Raw genomic sequence first — 18,624 nt, forward strand, 5'->3', positions numbered from 1 at the left:
AACAACAAACTAAGCAAGATCCCAATTTCAGTATAATTTGGAGAAAATAACTGATTTAGGCTGGTCGTCTTGCCAGGGTGAATGACTCAAGGCTTCCAAACAAGAAATGGAAACCAGAAGGATAGCGAAAGCCTGAAAGAACAAATTGAGAAGACATGATTGACTGTAATGTTTCAAAATCAACTGCTGCAAAGATGAGTTTGGGCTGTTGCCCAGAATACAATTGAATGGTGATGTTCACTTAGACCCTTAACGCTGAAACAAAATAAGATGTAGCTGTGTTTCTGTTAGAGATTTACTTGTTCTTTCCAGTGTCTCTAGCTAGGGATATGATGTCACGTTCTCTCTCTTCTGTCACACACTGAAGTGATTGCTGCTGCTGTTCCATAATTTTTCTGAACGCCAGTTTTCTGAAGGAAGGCCTGAATCCAGGTGATAATATCTTTCAAATGTGAAATGTCATCACCATTCATTAGTTGACTTTGAAAAATATTATACACCGTGTGCAAGTAGGCTAACTCGGTGTACTGACCAAGGAAAAGAGAAGATCATCGTGTGTGTATGTACTTTCTGACTGACAAAGCCATTCAAGTTTTTGTTACCATCATGCTAGTTTTTTTAAATTAAGTAAATAGCTTATTCTGCAAAGATTTCAAATAATTGTATCTTTAATGGGCATGATTTGTAAAGCATTATTTGAAAAAGTTGGGGGCAGCTGCTTGACCTCCACCTGAGGCACAGAAGGCTCTACAAGAGACTATGCTTTATGCAAAAAATTAGTCAGTTGACAATAAGCAGTGATGAGATGGGACTGTCTTCTACTTCCTCCTTTCTTTTATTCCTTTCATCTCACTGGCTGTGCTTACTAACCTTTTTTCTGTTTCTATTTCAAATGAGGAAGAAAAAAAAAAACCTAAACCACAGTTCATAATTAAATACTGAGCTAGTTCTTACCATGTTTACTGAATTACATATTGCATATATGGATGTATATCCTCAAAGTTTTCATGTGTTTTTAAATTTCTGAACTTAATGTGTTCCATAGGAATAGACCTTAACTCCTTCCTGTCTGTTTTTCATGATGAGATTTGCCTCCACAGAGGAAAGGAGGAGTAAAGCAGTGAAACCCAGTTACAGATCCCTTAAAATTTTAGGGATTTGTAGAGCCATGAATATAGTTGCTGAGCTCTGTGGATTCTTCTGGCTCACAGTAGAGATTCCTCCAGCAGAAAATCTTCAATAGTGTTGACCGTACAGCTGCAATAAGCAGATCAGCCCAACATGACGTGCACAGTGATATCTTTGCACAGGTATGTTTGCCGCAGGGTGGCTGACCTGGTAAAGAGGGCTTTAAACCAGGAACCACAAGGGAGGGAGAGAGTTACCGCAGCTCTGAGGGAGCAATGGACAGGCTGACAAGCAAAGCGCCTGGGGTGACATGAATGCTGAGGAACACAAAATGAATAAAACAGGGCTTAAGTGGCATCACCTCAAGCATTTGCATGTAAGCAAGGAAGTCTCTCTGAAGTGCCTGTACACTAAGGCATGGGGCATAAACACAAGGAATTAGAGATCTGTGTGCAGCTGCAGGGGTAGGATCTTGTTGGGATCCCAGAGATGCAGTGGATGGCTTGCATGACTGGAGTGCTGCAATGGAGGGATACAAACTCTTTAGGAAGGACAGGCAGGGAAGACAAGGAGGGGGAGTTGCCCTTTATGGGAGAGAGCAGCTGGAGTGCATGGAGCCCTACCTGAGGGTGAATGATGAGAGCTTATGGGTAAGGAGTAAAGAGCAGAACAATACTGGTGACTTTGTAGTGGCTGTCTCCTATGGGCTGCCTGACCAGGAAGAACAAGCAGATGAGGCCCTCTACAGACAGCTAGAAGCAGCCTCCACATTTGCAGACCCAGATCCTCATGGAGTCTTCAACCACCTTGATACCTCCTGGAGGGACAACATAGCAGGGCATAAGCAATCCAGGAGGTTTCTGGAAAGCATTCATGATAACCTCTTGACACAAGTGAAAGAGGAGCAAATGAGGAGAGGTGCTCTGCTGGACCTCATACTCACAAATGAGGAAGGCCTCATTGGGAATGTGAAGGTCGAAGGGAGCCTTGGTTGTTGTGACCATGAGATGGTGGAGTTCAGGATCCTGAGAGAAGGGAGCAGAGCAAAAAGCAAGATGACAACCCTGGACTTCAGGAGAACAGACTGTAGCTTCTTCAGGGATCTGCTTGGAAAAGTCCCATGGTATAAGGCTCTGGAGGGAGGAGGGGTCCAGGAAAGCTGGGTAATGTTCAAGGATCACCTCCACTCAAGAGAAGTCCGTCCCAACATGCAGGAGGTCAGGCAAAAATGCCAAGAGGCCTGTGTGGTTGAACAAGGAGCTCCTGACAAAACTCAAACATAAAAAGGGAGCGTACAGAAGGTGGAAGCAGGGACAGGTAACATGGGAGGAGGATAGAGACAATCTGAGCATGCAGAGACATGGTTAGGAAAACCAAAGCCCCCCTGGAGTTGAACTTGGTGAGGGATGTCAAGGGCAACAAGAAGAGCTTCTGTAAGTATGTAAGTGGTGAAAGGGGAAATGTGGGACTGCTGCTGAATGAGGCAAAGGCCCTGGTGACACAGGACATGGAAAAGGCTGAAATACTGAATGCCACCTTCGCTTCAGTTTTCAGTAGCAAGGCCAGCCTTCAGAAATCCAAAGCTCTGGAGAGAGGGGGAAGGTCTGGCATAAAGAAGACTTACCCCTGGTGGAAAAGAATCAGGTTAGAGAGTACTTAAGCAAACTTGACACACCTAAGTCCGTGAGCACTGATGGGATGCACCCACAAGTGCTGAGGGAGCTAGCTGATATTGTTGGAAGGTCGCTCTCAACTGTCTTTTAAATGATCATGGCAACTGAGAGAAGTGCCTGGGGACTGGAGGAAGGCAAATGTCACTCCTATCTTCAAAAAGGGCAAGGAGGAGGATCCAGAGAACTACAGGCTGGTCAGCCTCACCTTGATCTCTGGGAAAGTGATGAAGCAACTAATTCTGGAAACCACTTCCAGGCACATGAAGGACAAGGCAACGACTGGGAGCAGTCAGCATGGATTCACAAAGGGAAAGTCACGCTTGACCAACCTGATAACCTTCCATGATGAAATGACTGTCTTGGTATATGAAGGGAGAGCAGTGGACATTGCCCACCTAGACTTCAGAAAGGCTTTTGACACTGCCTCCCGTAAGATTCTCATAGAGAAGCTGTTGAAGTATGGACTGGATGAGCAGACAGTGAGGTGGATTGAAAATGGGCTGAATGGCCAGGCCCAGAGGGTAGTGATCAGTGGTACAAAGTCTTGCTGGAGGCCAGTAACTAGCAGTGTACCCCAGCGGTCAATACTGGATCCAACTCTGTTCAACATCTTCATTAATGATCTGAATGATGGGGCAGAGTGTACCCTCTGCAGGTTTGCTCATGATAAAAAGCTGAGAGGAGTGGCTGACATACCAGAGGGTTGTACTGCCATTCAGATGGACTTTGACACACTGGAGAAATGATCTGACAGGAGCTTCATTGAGTTCAACAAGAGGAAGTGTGAAGTCCTGCACCTGGGGAGGGACAACCTCATGCACCAGTATTACACTAGGGGCCAACCAGCTGGAAAGCAGATTCGTAGAAAAGGACCTGGGGGTCCTCATGGACATGAAGTTGAACATGAGCCAGCAATGTGCCCTGCAACCAAAATGCTACTGGTATCCTGGGCTGCATTAGGAGGAGTGTTGCCAGCAGGTTGAGGAACGGGATCCTTCTCCTCTACTCAGCACTGGTGAGGCCACACCTAGAGTGCCAGGTCCAGTTCTGGGCTGCCCAGTACAAGACAGACATGGACATATTGGAGACAGTCCAACAACGGATTACTAAGATGATTAAGGGACTGGAGCAACTTTCATATGAGGAAAAGCTGAAAAAGCTGGGACCATTCTGCCTGGAGGAGAGAAGGCTCAGGGGGGATCTCATTAACGTGCACAAATACCTTAAGGAAGGGTGCAAAGAGAATGGAGCCAGGCTCTTTTCAGTGGTGCCCAGTGACAGGACCAGAGGCAATGGACACAAACTGAAACAGAAGGGGGTCTGTCTGAACATCAGGAAACACTTTTTCACTGTGAGGGTGACCGAGCACTGGCACAGATTGCCCAGAGAGGTTGTGGAGTCTCCTTCCTTGGAGATATTCAAAAGCTGTCTGGATGCGGTCCTGAGCAGCCAGCTCTAGGTGGCCCTACTTGAGCAGGGGTTGGGACCAGATGATCTCCAGAGGTCCCTTCCATCTTCAACCCTTCTGTGATTCAGGAGCAATGGATAATTGCTTTTCATATTTTCAGTTCCCATTGCTCTAGGTTTTTCAAACAATTCACTGCCTGGTCTGCTGATCATCTGAATTGCTGGTGTTTCAACACTGAGCTGTGACAGAACAGTGGATTACTCTTTAGAAGTGATTACCTGCCTCACAAAATTGCTGAGATGGCAGACCTGTTGCTCAAATTCCTGGTATATCCTTCCGCTCCACGTTCTCTCTGAAAAGTTTTCCCTGAGATTGTCAGAAACCATGGGAATGTTACAAGGTTTATGCATTCAATAGCTGCATACATTTGAGTATACAAGAAGGCAACCTGGAAAAGCAACCTGTACTGCTGTGTAAGGCTAGGTAATAATACTGTGTGTTTTTAGAACTGAGTTGTTGCTTTACACTGCATATTTCTCTGCTTATGCATCTCTTACTAAAGAGAATATCTGGACCAAGTTTGGGTCTCACTTTTTTGTAGTCAGAGCTATACCTGTGAGTAGAGCAGTGGAGCACTTTTCATTTTCCAAGTCCAATCATGCCGCTGTACTAGAAATTCCAAACAGGATGCCTGTTGTAGATGTGCTTACAATGTTTTCGATTGAGCTGAAAGGAAGAAAGTGTTTATAGGGATCTGTGTTCTGGTAGCTGATCCTACTTGGACCTCATTTTCAGTTTGAACTCACATTAAACTGTATGAATCACATGCTTAAAGTTACTCAACATTTCAATAGCTTGCTGAATCAGCAAGAATATACTCTGAATATGTATGGACAGTTAAAGACTAAGACTGGATCCAGTATATCTATATTGTTATATCCATATCTATAGATATCTTTAGTTATATCTGCATCTATGTGGATAGATACAGATATATGTATGTATGTGTATATATATTTATGTTTGGAAAGTGAGACTTTGGGGAAATCGAAACATCTGAGGACTCAGATGAATTCCTGAAATCTCCTACCCAAGGACTTTCAGTGTTTTGTCATGAAACCATCATTGTGTAAAATGCTCAAAGTTTCCTTTTATCATGGACTGGAATTCATAACTTGCTTACTTCAGACGAAGGATAAGTGATATTCCCACTCTGGAGCATCTTACAAAGCCTAAATTATTTTATTTATATTGGAGCAGCTTAAGAAGAGGACTCCAGAGAAATGTTAGAAGAAGGGTGGAAAAAATGGTGTAGCATTTGTGGTATTTTACATTCACGTGGGGAATATGAATTGAATTGTTTTTCTTTGACGTGCACAGGATAACTGTAGGAGAATCTGTTGATGTGATGACTCTTCCACACCCTGCAAAAATATTCCAAGTAATAGGCTGTTTTAGAAAGGTGAACGACCACCTTTCAACATCACCACCTTTCAACATTTTAAAAAGACACATGCTTTGCTTTAAGAAGTGATTTCTTCTGTAGACAGAATCATCTTACAGTTCTGAAAGAAGTGTATAAACTCTGAAGATGGATAAGTTGTAAGATATACGCTTGTTGGCTGGCAAGGTAGCTTTTTGCTGATGCATTAGATGCCTTTCTGAACTCTCCCGAGGCACTATCTAGGTTAATGTGGAGACCTAGCAGGCAAGAACTATGTCTACTTTTACCTCACCTGGAGATTTTGAGAACTATCTGTCATTTAAAGCATTCCCAAGACCCTGCGTTATGCATCTACATTGGCCTTGTAAGCAGAGCTCAGGCTGCCTGCAAATGCAATGTATGCTTCTAGCAGACTATATATATATATACACACACACACACACACACACACACATATATAAACAATTTAGATGATGCAAAGCATTGCAACAAGTGGCTTCAGGCCAGCTCCAAAAGTCAGCAGCTATTGTAAACTCCTTAGGTGTTTATGGAGACAGGCAAGAGAGGGACAAAGACCTGAATGAGTGCAGTAGCAAGATATTGCCCAAATGTTTTTTCCAAGATGAAATGCATACGTTCTGTTATGGCTCTGTGAATAGCTAACTTGTGTTAAAACTAAGTTGTCAAAAAAATTACTTCATCTATTTTGAGGCATATTTAAAACTAAACTTTAAAAGATGCCTTAACCTAGCATCTGAAGATGAACGTGCAGGTTTTTTGTATGCAACTTGCTGAAGTCACAGTTTTTTCCAAATTTTGTGACCAGTTTTTAATATTATCATTGCTATGTCAAGAAAATGAAAACAATGAAATAATACTTCCTCTTCATTGTCAAAACTGTTCCCTTCCTTTAAATACGATTTCTTGTCTAGTCAGAAAAAAATGAATTGAATTTTTACTTATTCGTTGCTGATTTTTTTTATATCATCACAGCAGCACATAATAGAATTGGTAGCACATCAGTTACTTAGCAAGTAAGCAATGAGTATCATTATTTGTCTGTATGCTTGGAAATGATGAAAGGTTAGTTACTTTACTCAAAAGTTAAAACAGAATTGGCAGTATGGTAATGATATGTTGTTTATCCATACAAAAATAATTTCTTTTTTTCTTCAATAGATTGCTTGGCTTCTACAAAGGAATATTTCCTCCCATCTTGGCTGAGACACCCAAAAGGGCGGTGAAGGTAAAAACCCCATACTTCCTCCTTTAAAAATATCAGTAGGGACAGTGGCAGCTGTAAAACATTTTATTTCTCCCCCACCGACTGACATTAGAATCTTAAACTTATTTGGCATAGTAATCCTCTGATTTTTACTAGGAGGAAACTTCCCTGTTGATAACACAATAAAAACTGTGCTTGATTAAGAAGTGTGGGATAAGGCTCTTAAATGCTAGGCTATTTTTGACCTGTATATATAATGTTACTGAAAAACAAATTACAATTAGTTTATATGATCAAAATTAATAAAATACTTTACATGATATTTTAGCCTCAGAATTACTTCTGGTTTAGACATTTTGTTTTACTGAAAATGCCTAGCAACTCGCAAAACAACTAAGCTCAGCTTAATAAATTAACACAAGAAGCCATTAAAGAAGCCACTCCTAGTAAGTACTTACTCAGTAACTTGAAGTAGTATATCTGTAGGTTTGAAGTGCTGCCCAGAGTTTTCTTGTACTCCAAAGAGCACTCTACTCCATACTCTCACTTTTTTATAGATTGAACACAGTAATGGGTACAACTCTTCATCATGCAAAGAACATTTTACTCCAGCTCTCTTACAGTTGAAATAGATGCTAGCCTATCAAAGTGTATTTGCTGTCAAACATTGATCTGATTTTCTTTTTTTATACTTTATGTTTATTTGTAGAGCATTATTTTAGTAACATTCCTAAGCAAAATAGAGCAATACATCATTTTTTTCAGTTGTCATGCAACCTTTTTAATTAAAACCTACTAATTAAGCACCTCATCTTAAAGTTCTAAATCCGTCAAAGCATCCATTGTGTTACAAGCAAATGTTTCTTTGTCTTTTACTTCAGAACTTTGAAGTTTCCCATAGTTGCACCAAATGTGTCTAAAAAAAATTAAACAGAATGTCTTGATTTTCCTTTCTTTCTTTTTTTGTTTCTTTCTAAAGAGGCTGCATATGATTCTGGTCCTTAGTCTGCAATTAATCATTCACATTCCAATTCCTTTGCAGAGGAATAATATTTGTATAAAGTGACAGGATGTGACCTTGTAACAGAATCCTAAAGGAGTTCTGGTAATGTCATCTTCTTGTTTGCATTGGCATTTTAGATGCAAACGACATATGTCACCTATCTCAAAATTATTTAATACAACTAAGAAAACTAAAGTTCTACTGAATAGCAAAGTGGCAGTGAAGAATAGATGGATGATATTTAGAAGATTCCTAATAACTCGTTTTCTTCAGACTGTGATGTTTCCTGTCTCTCCATTTCATTTCGTTTGAAATGAGTCAAAGTCAATCTGATCATGCTTTTTAGATTCCAGCATATATTTAGTTAAAATGCAAACCCAGGTTTGATTTCTCTCCTACCAACCCGAGTCATTCAAAAATCTTGAGTCACTTTCTCTTACTCACATTGATTAAGTTGGCTTAAACCCCACAATATTCAATATAATTATAGAATCATAGAAAGATTTAAGTTGGGAGGGATCTCTGGAGGTCATCTGGTGAGCTTTCTGCTCAAATCAGGGCTAACTTCATGGTTAGATCAGGTTGCTCGGATGCCTTGTCTAGTTCAGTTCTGAAAATCTTGAAGGATGGAGACTGCAGCCTCTCTGTGCTCCTGCTCCAGTGCTTAATTGCTTTCACTGTGAAGAATTTTGCATTACATCCAATCCAAATTCCCCTGTTGCAACTTTTGCCTGTTGCCTGTCGTGGTTCTGTTGTGGACCTCTGAGAAAGTCTGACATTGTCTTCTGTAAAACCTTTAGATGGTGGAAGACAGGAATTAGATCCCCTTAGCCTTCTTGTCTCCAAGCTAAACAGACTCCGTTCTCTCAGCCTCTTGTTGTACATCATAAGCTCACAGCTCCTTAAATGTCTTACTGGTGCTCCCATACTGGGATGCTTTCTACCTAATTCTTGGGCATTTACGTGAGGGCTCAGTAGTATTTCTGCAACCGTGAGAATCAAGTTTAAATGCTAAACATGTTTTTTAATTAAATCACTGAATTCTTTTATTGTTTACACTATTCCTTTAAATTTTATGCTGTTCCTAGGACACCAGGAGGACTTTAAGTTATCTTGAGACATCAGCTATACTCTACATTAGAAGAATTCAGTGACAGAACAGGGCAGGACAGTAATGTCCTTGTAAGAACCTGGATACTGAAGCAATTCAGTGTGAGATGTTATATGTCAGCACAATTTCTAACGTCCAAAGTGGAGTTTGTACCCATACTTTGACCTGAAGAGAATCCAGCTTGTCTCAAATTTCCACTAACCTTATTTGAATGTGATCCCAACAGAAAAGTCACTGCTTCCTTTGGCTCACTCTCCACCTTTTATTCTTCTAATAGGTTTCCTCATTTTAACAGGCCCCAAGATGTCCCTTGTCCACTGCCAAACTGACTAGTGAGATTTAGAGGAAGGCTATGTCCATGCCTATGGTTTTGAGACTAGAGAAAGTGCAAAAGGTAGAGAGGCAATTTCTAGGTTCCAGCAGTCTTGCTTTGTGTTTGTAATGAACTTTTTTTGAAAACTTCTAGTTATAGCGTCTTTTATATCTCATAAAAGTGTATAGAGAATGGACAAGGGAGATTTTGTACTAAGAAGAAATGTACTTGTGCTACTGGAATATTGTATTTATCTGGTGTGGATATTTGCAAATAAAAATAAAGCTACTAAAATGAAGTTATTTAGCTCCAGTTATTCAGCCAAGTGTTGAAGATGCAGCTTCACTTTTAGTCAACTACATTCTCATGTCTGTCTTGCTATTTCTTTTTTTCTCTCTCTTTATTTCCCTTTTAAAAACAAAACTGGTATTTCTGGAAGACGAAAAGTCAAAGTTTATAACTTTATGCTAGATTGAACTTGGAGGAAAGAAGTGATGATGCCAATACAATGGTTAACAGATGAACTTTTGGGGCAAATTTATATTGTTCATGTGTTTCCAGACATCTTGTTTCAAGCATATATTTTTACCTTAGAGTTATTGAGACATCTGGTAAGTACTTTGGCTATTTTCTGTGTAACTTGAATTAAAGTGTATCTTTGCCAGATGGACAATATTGGTTATTATATACACAAAAGCATGTTTTAAATACATTTATTCTGAGATTTTTTTGCACAAAGCTATTAACTTAATACAACTGTAGAGAAAAAGACAAATTATACTGTGTTTTTAAAAACATTTTGGGTGGACGTACATGACATAAATCTGCATGATATAGCTGGATATTTTGGGGCAAAATTGTATGTATATTAGCCACTCTAGTACACGCAGCCACATTTATATTGAGTTTTATTGCTATTGATTTGTTTTCTTTAAAAAAATTATATAAAACATAGTTACTATTAAGTAGTTACTTTATTTATGACTCTAGGAAGCTATTGATTTTTAAGGTAACATTTTTAAGACCAAAAAATTGCTAGGTAATGTATTTCTGCCTTTATTACAACCATTTTACAGATCTGTAACACTATGGAAAACATTAAGGAATACCAGAAATTCCATTAAAGGTTAGAGGGGTAACAATGAGTAGAAAGTCACTGGAGAGAGAATAAAGCAAACTTTATCACAATAAGAAATTAATTTAGTTCAGTGAAGTATCTCACCCACCCACGATTGACACTTTCTCAGAGACTTCCTTTTACCTATAAAATATCTTCAGTTATCCAAAAAGACAGACCTACAGTCTAAGTAACACTTCTATTTTTTTCTGATTATTGGCAAGGCCAGTGCAACAATTTTAAACATATTTGCAGGATGTTTGCAAGATTAGCGTTCAGTCTGTACGTTACTTGGAGAGCAGTTAAAATCTGGGCCCCGATTCTAGGACCTTTTCTGCAAAATGAGATAATAATCCCTGCTGAGGATAAAAAAAATATCTATCCACTGGCCAGAGTATCAGTCCTTCACTTTTCAGAATTTAACATCCGAATTTTGCATTATATATGCATATTCCCCCTGCTTTAAATGTGGTTGCATTATTAACACATTAACACCCGGTTCTCCGATGGTTTTGGTGTGATTCTAGTGACTTTTCATTTGAAGCAGGTCTTGATTGAAAAATGTTATTGACTTTGCCATAGGACAGGGTTCTAAACAAGTTAAAATGACAATGTGGTGCTTATTACTCCTGTTCCTGTACACGTGGTTTATGGAAAAGCTGTTTTGTTCTGGTAGGTCTGTGGTAACTGAGCCCTGAGAGACTGAGCTTGTCTTTTTTGGCTGAGGCCCAGCACAGGTCACCTAGTCTTTCTGCCTGTCTGTCTGTCTTTCTGAAAAGCTCTGTTCCCTTATGTTTCTTACGATTCCCACATCTCCGTTGACCTCGTTTCCCATTGCCTTCCCCTCATGGTGAAACAGTTTGATTGTCACATACATGGGCAGGCACTACGTGAGGGATCACGGCCTCACGTGTGGGAGCGAAACACACAGACTTTCAAAGGATCCCACCTTCATTTGAATCAGCTTGCTCTAATCAAGTGTTACAGGTCAACTTTGGAAAGTAGCCAGGAAAGTCAGACGTTCTAGGTATTTACTTTCACTATACAGGGACATGACAGCCCTTACTCTAGTAGGTATCCATCCCTGCTGATGCAGTCTTGGTGAAGCTGTGACAGGTTTTTGCTGTTCAGTCCCATAATACCGGACGTGCCATGTAAAAGCCACTTTTCTTTTGCATGCAAAGTCATGAATACTTCTTGGACAAATTATAGGACTCAAATAGTGCGCTGTAGTTACAGGCCTTGCCTTGTTCCATGTGTGAAAACTGCATGGAATATCACCTCCAGTATCTTTGGTTTTACCTGGAATTCAGACACCTGCTGTGACCTGCAAGATTTTCTGCTATCCTCATTCCTCATGCTAGAAGATGTTTTTCACTGCCCTCAGAACTGTCTGATGTGGCATCAACCTGAAGTGCTTTTTCAGTGGCTTCAGCAACATATTTGCAGAATATTAATTTGAAACAACGTGGGGTTTGGGGAGATTTGCTGTGCACGGAAGCACTGGACTAGAAAGGATCTCTTGGGTCAGCAAGTCTAGTCCCCTGCTGTTCTAGAATCTCCTTCATAAACTTATCAAACTCTCCCTTACAAGTGATTAAGATTTTTTCCCCCATTATTCTTATTGGAAGACTGTTTCAGGACCCCACTCCTTTGCTTGTGAGAAAGCTTCATCAGATTTCAAGCCACATTCTATTTATGAGTAGTTTTTATTTTTATACCCAATTACTTTATGTTACATATCTTTCCTTTCCTTGTTTTTCATTCTCTTGCAGCCTCTCTTTTGCTAGACTAAACAAGGCAAGCATTTATTCTCCTTCAGTCTTCATTCTTAAAAAAATCTTTAAGTTCTCTTTGTGGTCCTGGTAACCCTGTTTCTGAATACGCTGTAGTCTGAGTTCATCTTTTTTGAATAGGGGTGGTCAGGATTGTGTGCTGTATTTCAGAGGGCATCTTACCAAGAATTTGTAAAATGTCACAAGTACCCTTTCTTTAGAGTATACCTTGACTGATGTGCCTTAGACTTTGTGTCCACAGACAAGGAAGTAGGTGGTGAAAGTCTGTCTGCGTATGTCAATGGGAAGGTTCTTACTGACTTCAGTGCGGTCAGGGTTATTCTAAACACTGTTCTTGGAAGAACAATGCTGTTAATTTATTCCACTTCAATTTTCAGAACATTTCACAAAAAGTAGTCTGCAAATTAATGGATTTGGGTGGCAAGAAGTGTTAAGTTGCAAAGTGAACCATTTACAGTGGTTGCCTTTCTCCATGTTGGGGCAGGTGAAACTGAGCTTCTAATTTATTTCTTGAAGTTCAAACACAAAAGAGTACAGCTTTCAAAACTCATCCTCTAAGGAACTGCAGATGCTCAGAACTTCTGAGCACCACTGACTAAAAGCAGACAATTGGGTAAAAGATTTATTTGTAATGAGCAAAAACTAAGACAAGTGTCTGTTGACCGTAAAAGATTATAAAAATCTACAGACTTTCCATCTTCAAAATCTGCAATTACATCTCTTTGATGAGAAGTAGACTAATATCTGAGAAATGTGAAAGTGATTGCAGTATATTATATTAAAGATGTGAAGGTGATTTCTTGGGAGAAATTATATGATCTGCTACTACATTTATACCAGTATATGAAAGTTAGATGCTAGAGGAAAAGCGTATAAATTAAAAACACAAACTATGTGTTGTAAGCCAACTCTTATGTAAAACATTACTTTCATTACACTTATGCTGCTATTATGCATGATACACTAATAAAATCAGTTCTGAAGCCTAATTGTCTACTATTGCACATCTAACACTACTACAGAGAGTGTGAAACAAAAGTAGCTTGTGTTTATTTTGCAGAACTGCACATGGCTACTCGGGATACGAGGTAGTGAAGCTCCACTGTAGTTTGGTTTTACTCATTTGCATAAGTAGCACATAATTTTTTTCAACACAATTTCAGTCTAACTTTTATTTACAGTTTTTCACCTTTGAACAATACAAGAAGCTACTAGGACATGCATCATTACCACCAGGACTGGTATGTATGGATACAGAACTTAATGTTCTACTTTGTGTATACTGAACAGTCCCATCTGTTTCTTCCCATAGAAAGAGCCCCAAAGGGGGCCGGTTCAACCAACAGTTTTGCAGAACAGACTTGTCCCTTGAAAACATTGATAACAGAATTTATCAAAATGGTGGTTAATTTTTGTATTAGATGTCTTCAAAAGAATTCCCTACAATGTCATAACATTTGCATGTTATGTAATATTTGACTAAAAACATGAATTATCTGGAAGAGGGCAAATACCCTCTTTGTTAAATAACAAACAATACAATCCTGAACACTTGTATCATAGCTTTCTTGGTCAAATGAGTTTTGACTTGGAATTTGTTTTATAGTTTTGGCTCTCGAGAGAGAAGTTTGTGATGACTGAAGAAAATATGTAAAATCTTGTCTTGTAAGAACACATAACTCTCCACACCACGTGAACCAAAATGACTTCAGAAAAAAAGGAGACATTTGCTTTATCATTATTTCACGTCTCTTTCAAACAGTATTATTGCCATTTACATTTGCCTTCCATTGCAGCAACTGAATGGTCATGGAAGCATATTAACTAGGTTAAAGCAAGTTTCCTCTTCCTCTTAATTTTTCCACTGACCCTATAGCTGTTTACAGTATCTCCTATTTTACCTTGGGTTTTTTTCAGCAGGCTCTTCTCTTGCTTAGATGTATAGAGGGAGGCTGATATTTGTTCTCTAGCAAGTGGAAAGAAGAGAGTTTAAGGTTCCGTAGTACACCATGACTTTTTTGGAGGAAAATATGTTGGAAACTTGTAAACATGCAATAGCTGACCAAAACCTGCTCTGATTCACAGAGCAGATGCAGCAACCATCAGTCAGACACCTCTGACATTTTTAGGGCAATTCTGTTACCATAGAGGCATTTTTGTCCCTAAGATAGCTATGGTAGAGAGGGAAAAAGAAGACTGAGAGGGTCTAAGCTAGGCAGAATGCTTCCAATGGCCTCAACAGGCCTTATATCAAGACAACATTTTTTGTTAAAAGAGAAATGCATACGTTAGCAACATCTTCCTGCTGGCTTCAGTCTCATGGTTGATAGGTTATGTTCCCATCTCATATTGGGAAAACAGATTTGTTGGTAACACAGTGTTCTCCAAAGGCAGTATGGCTGGAGCTTGCCACTACCCTCCTAACTTAGCATTCTTCTCTTTCTTGAGCTCTCAAGAGTCCCTGCTCAAATCACTCTGTATTGATTAAGTTATTTTTCTCACTATTGTTCTTTCCACGCCATTGGTTTCCTTGAATTTCAGCAAATGTAGTCAGTATATTGTATTTTGGTCCTGGGACTCTTTTCAGCCCCTAGAAAGTTTGGAGATGTTAAATGGAGGCAAAAAATGTGTAAAATGATCACAAAAATTAACCCCTCTGAATTTTCTCAATTGACCTAAATATTTCAATATTCTTTTTCTGTTACAAACGAATTAAGGTATTTTTAAATGCTGTGTTGTGATGGAAAGCAAAGCACTGAATAGCTCCATTTTTATGATTTTAAAGTACCATCAGCTTCTAAGTAAATGGAGTTAATTCATTCTTGCAGAGGATGCTAACATTTCCATGTGTGCCACTCATTCCCCTATAAACCTTTTCAGGATTGATATTTTCTTAGGAGGACTTTTCTTCTACTTGTGCAATTTGCTTAAGTACCGCACTATTTGAATTTCTTACATTTCTTTTATTTTTTTAAGTTAATACATTAGTGTTATATGCTTAATGCTCAGTGCAGAGTTTTTACTTTTTCCAGTGGTGCATAACTGCATTTGTATTTGTATTTGTGTTTTTATTCAGACTCTACCCAAAGATAACATGAGGGCATTGTTTTTCCATGTTTTCATAATAAATTGATACCACAATTTTTCTTCCAGCTGAAAAGAGAATTCATTGACAGTGCTATGACATTTTATTTTGTATTTTTTGCAATGTGGTTTATGGCTATTGTCATATTGTCTTCATGAACTGTCAGCATCTAATCAAGGGCTGAAGTTGTTTAGTAATAGAATACTGCTGCATTACTGTAATCTTGCAGTTTGCATTGTATCATTCAGTTCCATAATCTGATGTACGGGAAATTCTACTCCTTGATTTTTAACTTGAATTTTAACTTTCCTAGGCATTTGCCATTGCTGGCTTGGGATCTGGGTTGACAGAGGCAGTTGTGGTTAACCCTTTTGAAGTAGTAAAGGTTACCTTACAGACAAATCAGAGAGCCTTCACAGAGGTATGAGAATTGCTCCATTCTTCTTTTTCTGCTTTATTAGGCATAATGCACTTCAAAGTTCATATTTAGAGCAGAATGTCTATAATATACTGTGTTGATGCAAATGATTTTCCCACAAGCTTAACAGAAATGGAAAAAGAGAGAAGAGACTCAATAGAAAATGCCTTCAGATATGCAGAGATGCATACAGTATTGTCAGTGGTGTGAGCATCTCCATTGTAAATAATCTGTGCCTGAAGTGCACCTTCATCCCTCCAGAGTAGCCAGCACTGTGAGGAACTGTAATCCAGAATTACGAACCTGAGCCCCTTGTACACAGTGCATTTGCCCCAGCACGTTCCAGACTTCAAGTAAGCACCGAAGGTTAGCATAAAACACCATGGCCCCATGCCCTAGCCAGGGTCCAGCTGATGTATTTAATGTTAAAAATGTAGCTAGTAGATTTCAGAGTCTTGGATGAAATTATTTATATTATAGGTCTTCACATTTATAAGCACAAACCAGGAAATAGTTATATAATAAAGCACACTGATAATTTAAATTCTTGTTTCACTTCAGAGTTTTATTATTCAAATATTGTTTAGTTCAAAGAAGTCAGTGTGCAAAACTGACTTTGTCCACGGTTCTGGGTACTGCTGAAAGGGGGAAAAGATTAAACTGGAAAACAGTGATTCATCAAAATCAGGTGTTCCCAGGAATGCACCAGCTTCAATTAATTTTAATGTAGAAAATGTTCCAGGCTAAAGTGAAGGAAGGCAGTCCATAGTTCCTTCTTTCTTTTCTCAGTGAATAAGACTAACAATTGTCAAGTCAGCTCTTTCAAAATCTTTTGAGAAATCAGCTGTACCATGGTAGCAGTGCCAAATCACATAAGCATGGCATGAAAAGGTTGGCTGAATCCCTGGTGAGGCATGATTTTTGAATATTCTACTATTAAGTTTTGATTGAGTTAATACTTGCATGTCTTGTAACACTCATCTGCACAAATTGAACCCTTTTGGGGGATGCACAGTGAAGAGATTTATCACCTGGCCATTTACATAAGCTGTTTGGGCCAAGCTCCTCAGGCACACTCTGGCAAAATACTGCCACTGATTTCCAAATGTCATAGTCTAGCTGGTACCTACTCTGTAACTCATCCAGAGAAGCATTCTCTTTCAGAATAAATTTTAAAACATTTGGTAAATTTCTGTTCAATTCTCAATGCATGCAAAAGAGATGTTTGGTTGTTCCAAGTCTCCAGCCTTGACATTTTTTAACCATGGGCAGCAAAGCCGCTGAAACAGAGAGCTAATACAGTACAGGAGTAAAAAGGATAGGAACCTGGAAGGAGAGAAACTAAAAGTGGGAGAAAGCAATGTGTGAGAGGATCTCTCTCTCAGGGAGGTGATATGAAAAAATCACCAAGCAGATATTCTGGATCCCTCTGCCTCACAGTTGTGAAGATACAATTAACCTATCTCAAGAAAACCTCTGGTTTTGAGTGTAAATACACCAGTATTATATTTTGAGCAAACTAGTTCCTGTAAAGTTGCAAGAGACCAATATATCCTTTCACTTCATGCATTTTAATTTTTTTTCTCTATTGCAAACTTTTTAACAAAGTCTGGGATATTTTAGTTAGTAAATTTTATGCAATTACCTACTTGAATTACAGCATCCCTTCCTTGGCGACCTTCAGAATACGCCAGTAATCACAGTATAGCTGTTCAAAAGCATGCTGAGTCCTTTTGTTTTAGGTGAATATTCTTTGAATTTAATTTAAATGCAAATTTTCACAAAGTCTAAATAATAGTATATTATACAAATAAAATTGTAAAAGAGTGCTATTGGGACTCCACTAGGAACCTAGTTTACACCTAAAATATAAATAAAAGTGTCTATTTGCCCTAGTGAAAAAATCCAAGGAACTGAAGTTCTTAAATCACAAAGAAAGTTAAATCACAGACATACCAATTTTTAATATATCTTTTAAAAAAGTGTTAGAATTTCACATTTTGCTGTACATCAGGAAGACTCCAGTGATTTCATTACCATGATCTCAAGTTCTCATTAATAATATGTTAAAGAACATTCCACACTAAAGCATGTAAACTCGAGCCTATCTATCGGGAGAAGCATGTGCATGTTATATTATACAGCATGAGGCAATGGTACACTCATTTCATTGCCATGCACTGTTTTTCTAAAAGGTTTAAGTATGTACCTATCCCATTGTGTAGCTTTCATACTATATGATGAAACCTAATGCAGTTCACATATTTCTTTGACTATTGTATTGAAATAATAAATATATCTTGTTTAAAAGGAACAAGGAAGAGCATGAACACATACACCCACACCCAGACTCCTGCACACCCCCAAAGCAAATATTCATACACTACGGTGACAGCTGAATTATTCTGTCGTACCAGATCATCTTTCTAGAGCTGATAGGTTTAAAGAGGAAGGCCACTATAAATCACGTATCAGCACTTCTGTAATGTGGATTGCTACAGGTAAAAATAACGGTGACTTTTTGTTAAGGTAAACTGCTAGAAGGCCCAACACCTTGTTGTTTGGTTTTCTTTTTTTTTTTCTTTTCCCTGTAGTCATGGATAACTCACTGGCTATAGAAGCTGGTGTGGTAATAAAAATCTTCTCACCTAACTTCAGAGTTGTGATTAACTAAATAAATACAAGTTTCTGCTTTATGATGAGAAGAATCTGACTCCAGATTCCACTGACTAGGTCTCTATTAAGTATAAGTCAACAGTTGTGTGAAGTGAATTAAACTCCAGATGTTTATACAATAAATTCCTCCATCTGAATTAGTCATCCTAAGGTCCTTCCATCATCAGTGATGAAACACAGACCTTCTATGGCTTGATCAGCAGACATTTGAGATGCCTCATTTGGAC

At 38.8% G+C, this 18,624-nt stretch overlaps 1 protein-coding gene across 1 annotated transcript in view; it reads left to right on the forward strand.

Annotated features, from left to right (window-relative positions):
* SLC25A21 (solute carrier family 25 member 21) overlaps positions 1 to 18,624 on the forward strand; it is a gene marked incomplete at its 3' end in the record, with an annotated part of 261,489 nt that overhangs the window by 226,708 nt on the left and 16,157 nt on the right. Inside the window, exons 4-6 of the mRNA XM_082318280.1 lie at positions 6,833 to 6,899; positions 13,400 to 13,459; positions 15,617 to 15,724. Of these exons, the coding sequence (XP_082174406.1) occupies positions 6,833 to 6,899; positions 13,400 to 13,459; positions 15,617 to 15,724 (235 nt within the window). The remainder of the gene's footprint in view (positions 1 to 6,832; positions 6,900 to 13,399; positions 13,460 to 15,616; positions 15,725 to 18,624) is intronic.

This window comes from Platalea leucorodia, assembly GCF_965183815.1.
Source record: "Platalea leucorodia genome assembly, chromosome: 7".
Taxonomy (NCBI): domain Eukaryota; kingdom Metazoa; phylum Chordata; class Aves; order Pelecaniformes; family Threskiornithidae; genus Platalea; species Platalea leucorodia.